The 13566-nt window shown below is 41.7% G+C and overlaps 1 protein-coding gene across 1 annotated transcript in view; it reads left to right on the forward strand.

The window, feature by feature from the left end:
• DGKI (diacylglycerol kinase iota) overlaps positions 1-13566 on the forward strand; it is a 258213-nt gene that overhangs the window by 190539 nt on the left and 54108 nt on the right. Inside the window, exon 25 of the mRNA XM_027101799.1 lies at positions 12898-12923. Within this exon, the coding sequence (XP_026957600.1) occupies positions 12898-12923 (26 nt within the window). The remainder of the gene's footprint in view (positions 1-12897; positions 12924-13566) is intronic.

Consider the following 13566-nt stretch of genomic DNA (forward strand, 5'->3'; position numbering starts at 1 on the left):
TGAAACATTGACCTTTTTTAGTGTAATCTATAATTCTGAACCATCCTATCAAGAAGATAGCCCTGAAATTCACCTCTTCCCAAAACTCAGAAGTTCTGGACTGAACATAGGAGTAATAGCTTCATGCCTCTCTTGTCTCCAGCTGTTTCCTTTGCCCAGTTTCTTCTTGGAACGTTAGGTGATGGCCTGACTCTAGAAAAAACGGTTAATTGCACTTATTGTCGAAGCTCCAGGTTGTCAACAGGAAGACAGACTATTGGGCCATGATTTTGGTTGTGGAAATATCCTTCCAGCATCACAATCAGATAAGACGGAGAAAATTAATCCTCTTAGTGGAAACAGGTTTTGCTGGAATATATCTTAGAGATGAAATCAGCGCTCTCAGGATAGAGACGGTCCCTTGCATGACTAGTCTAAATCTTGCTCTCCCTGGCTAATCACTCAAGCTGGAAAAATGCCATTTAGCTGACATGTATCTTCCTTTCTTCTTTTTTCCCTAACTCACCCCCAGTCATTGTCCTGTCTAGCCAAGCACATAATGATACTATGTCCCTTTACGTGGGCAAAATAATTAATGAGAAATTTTGCTCTGTTCTTTCTATAATTGCTCTTCAGTTTGATCCAGGGAATTAACATATTAAAATAATAAAGATGCACTGAATCCCTGACTCAGGGAACCCTTGCTATTTTACAAGCGAGCAGGTAACTCTGGTGGGTATTAGCAGTTGTAGGTGCCCTGTTGATGAGCACAGTGGTGGGGGAGGGGAGGGGGGAGGAAAAATTGTTTCTAGAAGCCTATGCAGTGAGATGTTAGCGTGTCTCCCATGTATCTCTGGATTATTTTGGTTGTGTTAGTGAAGTTTAGTCCTTGAAGAGGTTTTGGATGTTCTTTGGATGGAGGGGAAGAAACTTGGTATGTGGGGAACCGTAAGCCATCAAGATTTTGTGGATGGAACAGAATTCTCAGATTTCCAACTAAAGGAGGCAAGGCAAAGCCAGAGCATTAGGAGGTATGGGGACAATTTGTGTAGAAAAGCACTTTTCTTGAGTTTCCTAATAGGTAGAGAGCAGTGGAAAGGGCCTCTTAGGAAATTATTGAGTCTTCTTTAAAAACAAAACAGAAGAGATTTCTATTTCCTTCCAACAACACGCTCTGCCTTAGGGCATTAAGGAAAGCAGGTCAGAAGTAACAAGAGTCTTGTGTAACAAAATCACTTAAGCACCATTCTAAAATGGGGAAAATAACTCCATCTCCCTCTGCACTGGGGAAGTTAGAGTGAGTATTGTTATGCCAGTATAGGAACGGGAATTGTTTTGTTTTGTTTTCAGTGGCTGTGCTACAAGTGGAGGCTTGGACACACAGGAGAGCCCCTCGTATTCCTCTGTCGTGTCCCCTGGGAGCAGCCCTGTGCTGGCGCAGGGTCACAGTACAATCCATTTCTGTGCGGTCAGTCCCCTCTTCCTTGAAACAGTGGCTGGATCTTCCTTGAGGACTTGACATTGAAATCTCATCAGTTTGGAAAATAGGGATGTAGGGTATGTTGGATGGGATTCAAGCTAGAAAAAGTTGGCATAGATGCAGGGAATGTTAGTTCCACAAAATGATGCCGCGTCTCTCCTTGAGGGCCCAGTTTTTTTAAACAACAGGATTAAAATTTAGTCAAGAGTGACAAGAACCATCCGCTGGGAATGCTTGCAATGTCCCTGCCATCAGGAAAGCGCCCACAGCTCCTGAGGGCTCCAACAATGATTTCCCTTCCTTTCCAAAAGGGGGCAAATATGCAAAGCTAAGTGTCCTGTCACGTCACTTCTAGAGGATCCCACCTGCGGACCATGGTCCTCGACACATGCCCCGTCACTGGGCTTCCATGGCAGGTTTTGGCAATGGAAGGGAAGGTGGGAGGCAACTTCTCTTTCCCACAGATTGCCACTTTATAAGGGTGCCCGTCAGGATTCTCGCTCTAACAATCAGAGAAGAGGCTGTACTTTCTCCTAAATATGACTTTGGTGCATCTACCTGTGACATGAAATATTTCTGCATGTCAGTCCTCTCTCCAACACTGGTCCTGGGACTAACCCTTCAGAGGCTGCCCTCATCTCCTCGTAAGGTCACTGAGAAATCAGCTCACTCCTGGCTCCCTCTTTCCCACCTCCCTACCTCTGCAGAGGGGACCGGGCCTTCAGGGAACACCAGTGAGACAGCGCTGGGGAGAGCAAGTGAGCCTCTGTGTCCTGGCCCTCTGTTCCTTGTCCCATTCACCCCACTTCCTCAGAGCCCAGTGCATTCAGTGTTCGGAGGTCTGTTTCAAGGTGTCAGCTGTCTCCTGACAGCCTCTCTAACCACTCACCTCCAAAATAACCCGTCCATCCTTTTGCTTTTTTCTCAAACTCCCACCAAACCTCTTGTTTTCTCAGTGTGTCGGTCTCAGTGTGAATCATTTGATTAAATTGATTTAAAGGGTGAAGGATAATTTTGAAATCCTTCCAAAAGTATTTGCCTGTGAGTCTCAGGTTGGAGAGATACTGACCAGTTATCGCCTGGTGTGCTCAGGTGTGGGGTCAGGGATGTGAAGGGGGTGCATTTATCACTCTTGAAAACTGGAGGTTGTACAGAGTGGAACTTCTCTCTGAAACCTCTGGGGACCTCTGAACCCACAACCCCGAAGAGACCAGGGTAAGGAATAGCTCTACAATGTAGAGAAGCTACATTGTACTTGGAATTCAGGGAAATGGGGACCACGTTTTCCCTTTTCCGAACTTTTCTAGCTCTTGAGCTGATCACCAAGCATAAGAGCAACTACAACAACAGACATTACTTTACGACTTCCTCCAGTCGTAGGTAATGGTAACCTCACCCGATAGCCCCCTTGGAATCTCCTTGAAAGTGGGAGATTTCTAAGTGGGAATGTTCTAAGTTCAGTATCCGCCACATGTTATAGCTAAGCATGTAGGAGTGCTTAATATTCAAACACTGGATTAACTGAGTTGCTCTCAAAGAGTCTGTGGAGCCCGTTTTCACTTCTTGTACCGTGACTTATTTGCATCAATTTATCGTTTTCTCTTAGAGCTCCTTTCCTGTTTTGGGTTGTTTATAATATATCACTTAGAAACTGCACCTTCCTTGGACACACAAGAGTTGGGCAGAGAGAGACTTTTTTTTAGATTTTGTTTCCCATGCCAGTGTTTTGAACATGAATTCCCTCTTCTGAGAAGTGGGTTAGGTAGGAGGAGATTTTGACAGGAAAACTTCTGGACTGTATTATAGTTATCTTCAGGAGAAGGGCCAAAGCAGCTCCCACATCAGCCGGTTTTTTCTTCTATTTTCCAATGCTGGATTCAAAAATCCGTATTGCATTTCATAAAAATAATTAGCTGGGGGTAAGCCCTTGCTCAGTTGCCTTGGTTCCACAAGGTAGATATTGCCTATCCTGAATCATGTGATATGTGAGATGGCCTTTTGTATAAGTTTCTTGTGTTAATACTGAACGTAGCACTCATGTGACTTGCCCTCACAATTTAGAGCTTCCTGTTTCAATTTATGCTTAAAAAAAAAAAAAGTCCACACTTACAAAACTCCAGATGGATTGCGTCTCAACAGCAGTTGTTGGCCAGGTCTCCCAGAGTCATTAGCCTAAAGCCGGCAGCTCTTTCTAAAAGATATTATACTCCCCACCAGGTCTCTGCAGGTATATCTTCCTTGATCAGATTTTAGAATAACATTCCTTTTCTATTCCTTTAATCCCTTTTTAGAAATTAGGCAGAGGCAACTATATTGCAAAGCCCGATTTGTAATATGAACTACCACATCTGTTTCTTTTCTGCATGATTGTACAATGTCTGATGCACAATTTTTTTGTTGCTTTTACACCTTCAAAAGGTTAAAATATTTCCCAGGAGTGTTCATATTTTACATACTAAAAAGTGTGATGGTCAGTTTTTCATGTTTAATGAACTTGGTCTGTATTAGGTTCTTCCAGGTCATCTCTCTTTTTTAAAAATCTCTTTCTTCTTGTAGCCGACGCCCACTTTTGTCCGTTTCTCCTCTAACCATGCATTTCAAAGAAACTCCTTCCCCTCATTTGGTTGCAGTTCTTAGGGATGAATAGTAGGTGGCAGTAAAATTTCAAGCTCAAAGGGCGTTAGGAGTTTCTTCCTCACTCTGCAGACTGATTAAGGAGGGTGTATAGAAGAAACTGAATCATACAGGCTAGTGGTAAAAGTGCTGTCTGCAAAACACCAAATATAACTAAACACAGGAACTTATTAAAAAGGATATTTCAAGTACAGCTCACGTTGGGATCATCGGGTGTATATTTGGATAGGAGAGTCTTAATAGGACATTATGAATATGAACAGAATTAGAGGAAATTTACATCAAATGAAGAACTCCCCAAGCAGCCTCTATTATTTGAGTTCTGGAACTTATTTCCCTACCTCCACACAAATGCCCATCTCTCTCTTTCCACAACCCTCCCTTCTGTTGGTGGTGAATGTTACCTTTGAGGCTGTTTGGCAATCCCTGAATGGGTCTGTGACCACTTGAATAGAGAATGTGTTTGTCTTTCTCTCATTTCAATGCCACTTTGTGTGGTTCCTGTACCTTTCATCTCTTTTGCTCTCATTCTCGCCTGCTCCCTTACTGTATGTGCTTTGTTCATCGTCTTAATAGCAATATTCATAATAGAGGGAGGAAAAGCAAACAGAGAGGATTGTATAGTTGATGGAGGTTCTCAGTGCTAAGGGATTTCTGGTTCTATTTTATCCAGTTAGAGATGCTTAGGGCCTGGAGTGATGGTGGTGAAGATGTCAGCTAGATCTGTGATCTCGCTGTTGCTCTCTCAAGCCCTCAAAATGATGTCATAGGTTGGGCATAGCAGTCCTTAGGCAATGCATATCCTTGAGGGAAGCTCAAGGGAGAAGCCTGTTGCCCAGAGGTGATTACCTACAGCGATGCTTTGAGACCATGTTAAATCATCCCCTGGCTGGCTTGACTTAATTGAAAGTTCTTTGTCCGTCAACAGTTTCAGGAAATAAATTGAATTTCTGTAGCTTCATCAGTGCAAGGTAAAACAGATGCAAAACAAAGATGGTGTTTCTTCAGCAGTGGTGTGTGGACCCTTGAAATGTGCCTGGAAGGGATGTCCAGCTGGGAAATCAGTTTCCACTTGAGACATTACTCAAGAGTTTGTTAACAGACAACTAGAAATAATGGTCCAGGCAGGAAACAGAGTCCAACCTGGGGAACTCTGCCCAGGCCTGAATGTCCTTGATTTTCTTCAGTAGGAGCAGGTGCATCAGCACATGATGGGAGGCTGTGTGTACAGAGATACTGGCTTTCACCAAAGTGTAAGAAAGGTGGATGAGATGAGCCCAGGGAACCTTCAGGGCTGTGGTCAGGAGAGGGAAGAAGAAGTGAAAGTAGAATGACAAAGGAGAGAGGGAAACAACATTCAGAGTTGATATAAAGCTAGAAACCAGATGCTTCTCTTTCTCTTCCTGAGTAGGTTGCATGATCCACCCTGTGCTTATAGAAAGTAGTGTTTTGGATGTGGTCCTCATCTGAAAAACTAGAGGAGAGGGCTTCTCTGGTGGCGCAGTGGTTGAGAGTCCGCCTGCCGATGCAGGGGACATGGGTTCGTGCCCCGGTCCGGGAGGATCCCACATGCCGCAGAGCGGCTGGGCCCGTGAGCCATGGCCGCTGAGCCATGGCCGCTGAGCCTGCGCGTCCGGAGCCTGTGCTCCACAACGGGACAGGCCACAACAGTGAGAGGCCCGCATACCGCAAAAAAAAAACAAAAAAAAAAAACAGAGGGTAAAGAGGAATGTTAGGCATGACAAGACAAATTGGTGAAATATATTTAGAGAGAGTTGCTTTCAGTGTGTGGTCACGGACAGCCTTGTTCACGAGGACTTTGCAGCCGAGGATGGTTTATTTGCAGTGTGCCGGGCGGAGTCTAGAGGTAGCACAGCTTCTAGACCACCCTGCCATTCCTCCTGTGTTTTCTCTTTTAATTGCATGATGGTAGCCAGGAAATGAGGGGCCTTGGTTCCTCCAGCCAGGCCTGTGTGTTGGTATGAATATCTCCGAGCTCCCTCCCCCATCCACAGTCTTATAGAAATAATCCGTGGCTAAGTATTTTCAGAATATGAATCTCTGCTTTTGTGCCTATTCAGGTGCCTCTTACACCTGTCCTGTATTTTTATTCCAAGCTCACTTCTATGTGGTGGCCCCTTTGGTTGCCAACTCCCCACCAGGAGGTGGTTTAGAAAATCTCAGTGGAGGGTATATGTGTTGGGGACACTGGGGAAGGAGATTAACATTCATTTGTGGGTGATTCTCTCCAAAAAGCAACAGACCCATATAGGTGGGTCCCCAGTGAATATCTAATCTATTTTTAGGAAAGAATATGTAAAATGGATAGTCTATTGACCTCTCTCTGTCCAAGGGAGGGAATTATACAGATAGTCCAAGGAAGGGCCAAGTAGGAAAGCCATGGATGGTATCGAATTAAAGCCATGAGATGAAAAAAATAAAAGCAAAATATTTTATAGAGGCTTAAAAAAAGTAGAGTCAGGACAGTATTACTCAAATAAAAAAAGAGAGATGTGGGTGGACCTAGAGACTGTCATACAGAGTGAAGTAAGTCAGAAGGAGAAAAACAAATATCGTATATTAATGCATGTATGTGGAATCTAGAAAAATGGTATAGGCGATCTTATTTGCAAAGCAGAAATAGAGACACAGAGGTAGAGAACAAATATATGGACACCAAGGTGGGGGGAAAGGGGGCGGGTGGGATGAATTCGGAGATGGGGATTGACATATATACACTATTGGTCCTATGTATAAAATAGATAACAAATGAGAACCTACTGTAGAGCTCAGGGAACTTTACTCAGTGCTCTGTGGTGACCTCAATGTGAAGGAAATCCAAAAAAAGAGGGGATATATGTATACGTATAGCTGATTCACTTTGCTGTACAGTAGAAACTAACACAACATTGTAAAGCAACTATATTCCAATAAAAAAATTTTTTTTAAAGGAGGTATTGTGTTAGGAAGAGCTTGGAGATTTCATGGAGGCTGCCAAGAAAACGCCCGTATCTAAAATGTATTGCAAAGCATTTCACCACCTCATAAAGGCTGAACTAGTCATGATGGCCATCGTCTCCATTCTAGGTTTATTGATTGAAAACAGTAAAACATTGCAAGTAGTGCAATATTTCTTAAAGACTTTCACTCTCCTAACTAGGACACTCTTGTGCTCTTATTGTTATGACATTGCTGGTAGAACACTGGGCACGTTTTTCAGTGTCCTTCAGCCTTGTGATTGATCTACTGGAAAGATCAGAGGCTTTGAAGGGAAACATGCTGATGGAAGGCAATCTACACAACCATTTTTGTGTTTCTTAGACATTCCTTGTGTCTTAGGGATGACAAGGTCTAGAAGCAGTGCTGTCCAATACAGTAGCCGCAGCTGATGTGTACTCTGCGTCTCATTCCCTCAGATTCTTGATATCTGTGTACATTAATCTTATAAAATAATTCATTCCAGGATGTTACAGCTGTATTTAAGTGGATAATTTCATATTTTCTGTCTTTTCCATGGGAACAGAGGAGAACAAACTCATTCCCTTGGGGACCTTGGAGACATGCCTGAAGCTGACTGTCTCAAACACAAATTTTTTTTTTTTTTAACTTTATTGCTTTAAGAATTCAAGCAACTTTTGCTTTGGGATCCATAATATGGCTGTGCCTGTTTCAGCATAAAAATAATATTTTACCAGTTAAATTTTATAATTCCCCATCTAAAAATGGTGTCTTATTTTCCTGAGGCTTCCCTTATTTTCAAGTTCCCATGTGTACCCTAGCTGGAGAAGTCTTGCCTTCATTTAAAAGGAAAGAAAAGTATGGATATTCAATTAAGCAGGGTTAACATTGGGAAGGGGACTTTCACTAGCAAGTGTTCCAATTAAAATGATAGAAAAGTAAATCAAAGTGGTTAAAAAGCAAAACACTTCCACAAAGCAGATATTTGAAGGGATGAATAAATGAATGGATTCTTACTTAATATAGTTTTAATTGTTATTCACTTCCCCTTAATCCCTTTTTTCCCACTGCAGTGGTGATACTGTGGGAAAGCCCGCAGGTTTTTTCTATAACTTAATAGTTCAGAGATCTGGGCAAACCTTTGCTGTTTGCCTCTGCTGTCGTCTTTTAGCTATTTTTTTTGACCATTTTGTTTCTTCTTTAAGTTTCTGTTCACAGAGACTCTGTTTCCTTCCCTTGTTTTCTTCCTTCCTCCCTTCCTTTCCTTATTCCATTTATCCATTTCATGGAGATTTGTTAAATTTTTTTTTTTTTTTTGCGGTACGCGGGCCTCACTGTCATGGCCTCTCCCGTTGTGGAGCACAGGCTCTGGACGTGCAGACTCAGCAGCCATGGCTCACGGGCCCAGCCGCTCCACGGCATGTGGGATCTTCCCGGACCGGGGCACGAACCCATGTCCCCTGCATCGGCAGGCGGACTCCCAACCACTGCGCCACCACTGCTTCGTGCCATCATCTTTTTAGGATGTTCTCAGCCTGAGTTTTGTTTTTCAGAAGATCCTTGTCCTGCTCTCTTCTCTGGGTATTTTTGTGTAAATGTCATGATGGTTCCTTTTTGTTCATTACCCATATTTATATTGGGTGAGTTCTTTTTGGAACCGCTAGTTTGGATGGATAATTAGGGATAGTGGGTTGGTGTGTTTCCGGAAGCTTGACTTTGAATCTTTTGTCTTCAGACTCTTTCTTAGCAGCTCTCTCCTCCAGGGTTTGATTCTGCTCCTGAATGGCTCAGAGCGGAGGGCTTTCTGTCATAGGTTTTGTGGTCCGTGATGTAGCTCATGTCTCCTCAGTTAAGATTGAAACACTCTGTCTCCCTGAAACTTGGTCCAATTTTACTATACTTTAGCTGCTCTTCTTCATATATAATAATTTCAGTTTAGGGACATCTTCTAGTTTAGCCAAAGATGATATTTCCTTTTCTGTTTCTTATTCTCCTTGTTATTTTCCATGGATTTCAAAAAGGATTGAAAAAGAGCGGAGATACTAACGTGGCAGTTTTGCGATACTAGTCTGTAGCTTGTCTTCTGCCTTTATTCTTGCTGTTTTGTAGTCTGCTCGCTACAGCTGCCCAAGCAAAAGCACAGGTGAGAACGTGTGACTTCTCTGCTTCAAAACTTTGCTCTGTGTAGCTTAGAAGGTAAATGACAAGCACTTCAAATTGGCCCCTCAGCTCCTACATGAAATGCCCCTCCCTCCTCTGCCTTTAGTCCTGATGTTTATGATTCCTTTATATTTGAGCAACACTGAGTTGCTTGTATATCTGATAACGTGTTATGAAATTTCCTGTCTCTACCCCTATTTCATATGCCTGTTGCCACCACCTGGAGTTCTTTTTTCGTACTTAATAGGCTTCTACTTATCCTTCAAAGCCCAGCTCAGATGGTTCTTGCTTTATGAAGCCACCTTTTACTTTTTTTGGAAGAGAATTGGTCTCCCTCTCTTCTATGCTACCCCTTTACTCATACACGTTTTGATTATTGCATTTTTTCATTATAATATAATTACTTGTTTACATATTTTCCTCATTCACTAGATTGTGAGTTCCTTGAAATTGATATCTTGTTTCTTTTTTGATCCACATCACTTGGTACGGTGCCTGGTACTTAAAAGGGTCTTAAGTAATAATTATTATTCAGGTTTGAATCGACATAAAGGGAAAGATTCAAATCTGAATAATAATTATTCAGGGTCAATAAAATAGAGAGATTTTTAAATGCGGGTCTTGAGTTTTTGTTTTCGTTGTCTTTGCTGAATTTGAATGAATGTAAATAAAAATGTAAAACAATACCAAAACCAATAAAACAAAGCAAAATCAAGTATAAATATCCTGTAGCCCATAATAAAAGACTAGGGATGAGGAAAGAAGTGAGGAGGAAAACTCTAAATCCTGGAGCTATTTGAGTGCTAGTGAAGTAATAGTCTGCATTGTGAGAGCAGATAGGTTCTCCAAGATAAAGTGTATGTGGAGGAGAAATGAACAGGCTGGGACAAAGCCACAAGTCTTTCAGGTGCAGTGGGAGGAATAAGCAGTGAGCTTTCTTTCCTTCCTTTGTTGTCAGGTTAAGGAACATTATCTCTTGCAGGGATTCAACCTCTCTGTTGTAAAAATAACTTATACTGCTGATTTCATGATATTTCTTCTCTCCTGAGCTAAGTTCCAGAAAACTTTTTATGCCCATTTCCAGCAATAATGGATGATGTGCATGTCTCAGTGGAATAATTTAGTGACTCGCTCCAGTGAAAGGTGAAATACTGAGTGAGGATTGAAATACTCCATATGTCTTAAAATTCCACAAACCCAGGCGTGTGGGAGACATTCAACACAGAAACTCAACATGACTAATCCTTAGAAAACAGTCTGAAATCAATAGTTCTTCCCCACTGCCTGGACATACCGCAGAAGGCATCCCCTTGGGGCTCTCAAGGAGCCATCTGGAATTTTTCAGATTTAATATTAGTGCTTTGCTTTTACAGAAAGGCAGCAAAAACCCTCACTGGCCTTCCACCTGAGACATTTAGGGGTCCATTGGCATGGATTTTCCTTTATTCCTATAGCTCTGTGAGAAATTAATTGCAAAACATCCAAGACAGGCTTTGCTTCCTTCCCATCAGAAAATACCAGGAGTGAAGATGTTTCCTTGTTGCTGACTCTTTTTTCATGCCCTCTGCAACTTAAAAAATTCTCTAATTTTTTTTTAATTTTTATTTTATATTGGAGTAGAGCTGATAAACAATGTTGTATTAGTTTCAGGTGTACAGCAAAGTGATTCATTTATACCTATACATGTGTCTGTTCTTTTCAAATTCTTTTCCCATTTAGGTTAGTACAGAATATTGAGTTACCTGTGCTCTACAGTAGGTCCTTGTTGGTTCTCCATTTTAAATGTAGTAGTGTGTGTACATGTCAATCTCATTTCACCTCTGTTCAGCTCCCTCCTCCCCTTTGTTTGATGGTGGTCATCTCTGTTGCAGGGGGCACAGGATGTCTTTTGGCTCTGAGAGTGCCCACGCTGTCACTAATTTGGAGCTTCAGGTCATTCCCTAGACCCTTCCCTCACAGCTGACCTAGGAGCTGGCAAACTCAAAGGTGGTTTTATGGTGACATGGTGATTTCTGAGGAGCTCCAGAGTGTGTCTGAGTCTGAACTCTAGTGTGTGGTGCTGAAATTAATGCAATCTAATACATTTTAATCAGGGACCCACTATGTTCTAAACAAGACATGGTCCTAGTTTCCAAGAAGCTCACAACCTAGTGGGAAGACTGGTGTGTGAAAGTGTGAAATAGGGGGACTCCAGGGAGAGGATAGATCAGCTCCACCTGAGGAGGCCCAGCAGCGTTTCTCAAGCAGCCAACACCACAGTGATGACTTAGGTTCCCTCCTAAGTTATTATGTCAGGTTCCCTCCCCCTGCTCCCGTGTCTACCACTCAGATTCCAGTTTTCTCTCCATCAGATCTGGGGACACTCTGTAGTTTTCACACACAGAAGTCTACTTGAAGAGACCTATAAGGTTGAAATGATTTCACTTTGCCACCCAATGGAAGTTCAAGGCTGTCTCACCATTATTCCTGTGTCTTTATACTGTACTGTTTGTTCACATAATGGACAAAAATATTTCTGATCAGTAGATGAAGTAAAGTGGTATCAGGCATCCCAAAGTAGCTAGAATTGCCCTTCAACCACTATGCACTCACTGAATCATTCTTGCCCCAACGTTTGTCATCATGTCACATAAATATTAGTTATATTATGACTACATATAAATATCAGTTATATAAAGTTTGGTAGCTTTACTACCAAACTCATGCATTTGCCTTTGGTCATCTCCCTGCTATGGACTCCAGCAGGCCCATCATTTAGAGGAGAGGACCCCTCCCTCCTGGTTTCTTGCCTTTCCCTTCAAAATTCTAACACCTCTGAATGCAGTATTATGCATCTCTCTTTCTCCCAAGAAAAGCATGAGTCAGTAGTCAAGACTGTATCTTTCAAACTTGAGGGGAATTCATCAACAAAGTTGTGTCTGTATTGCTCAAAGTAACTCAATTAATAGCCGAGAAAGAAAAGAAGGTCATTATTGTGAAAGGGGTTGATATGATCATCCTTTGGTATCTTAATATTGTAATTAGACCTGAGCCTCAAATGGTATGCAGAAGTTATCACTTTGTAGAAGTTCTATGAGATCCCAATGGTTGCCCTCCTGCCTGACTCTCACAGGTTTAGAGACATAAGGCCAACACGTAGAGGGTCTACATCATACTCACTGAAACATTAAATTCCACAGTGAGTGGAAGCAAAAAGCAACATTGATAAGGGCACATGCCATTTCTCTTCTGTCTCATTTTTTATTGTCCAAGTAGATTTCTTTTTTACGTACAGACACTTAATCTAGTGCTTATTTACATCCCTGGTATTTTCTATGGAGGCCTGGCTTTCAGCACTAGTGACCTCACAGGATTTCATCCATCACCACATTTCTGTGAATTCTTTTATTGTGTGTGATAAATCCAGACAGTTTACGTTTGTTTCAGTCTTACATCACCATGCTAATAGACTATAGACTATTTTAATAACATCTACCACTCAACCAATCCAGGTAAGCTTTGGGAGTTATTAATTGGAATATACCATACAACCAACACATCAATTACACCATCTACTACTATACTGAATTTCTATTTAACTGAATTTTGGGGGTGTAATTTCTATGAGCTTATTCTTGATCATTGTTGTACCTATAATTATCAGTGTCACATACAAAGGATTTATCATGCTTATTATCTCATTTTAGGTCACCAGTCTCTTCAGAAGATCACGGTAAGAATCTGTCTTACTTATACTAATTCAGAACTAAAAGTTGAGCTGTGGTCCTTGCATTTCATTGTCAGAGGGAAGAATTATTTAAGAAAATGTCTTCAAGATGTTTGCCTTGTGTTTTTTAGTGCACAATATGAAGCGCTTTTAAAAACTTAATGCATTTTAGCTAAATCTGATGTCTTGTATTATCTTCAAATCTGTTACAACTATTTTGGTTGACCAATATTTCAAAGCTTAACGTATTCTGATTTCTGTCCCATCTCCAGATACAGTTAACCCTTGAACAATGCAGGGGCTGGGGGCACCTTCCATGCAGTCAAAAATTTGTGTGTAACTTCGAGTTGGCCCTTCATATCTGCAGTTCCTCCATATTGGCAGATTCAGCCAACGGCGGTTCCTGTAGTGCTGTAGTTTTTACTATTGAAAAAAATTCCTCATATAAGTGGACCTGCCAGTTCAAACTCGTGTTGTTCAAGCGTCAGCTGTACTCTATGTGACTTTTGGCTGGTCATGTAACTTCTCTGAGTCACAGATTTCACCTTTAAAGTGGGGATTTGTAGTAGATATTTCCAAAAGTCCCTTCCAGAGTGGACACTGAGATTTACAGAGAATGTTATGAGTCTGAAATTGGTAGTAGTCTGAG

The sequence above is a fragment of the Aethalodelphis obliquidens genome, unplaced genomic scaffold (genome assembly GCF_003676395.1).
Source record: "Aethalodelphis obliquidens isolate GAN/ISIS:26980383/991018 unplaced genomic scaffold, ASM367639v1 scaffold5, whole genome shotgun sequence".
NCBI classification, from domain to species: domain Eukaryota; kingdom Metazoa; phylum Chordata; class Mammalia; order Artiodactyla; family Delphinidae; genus Aethalodelphis; species Aethalodelphis obliquidens.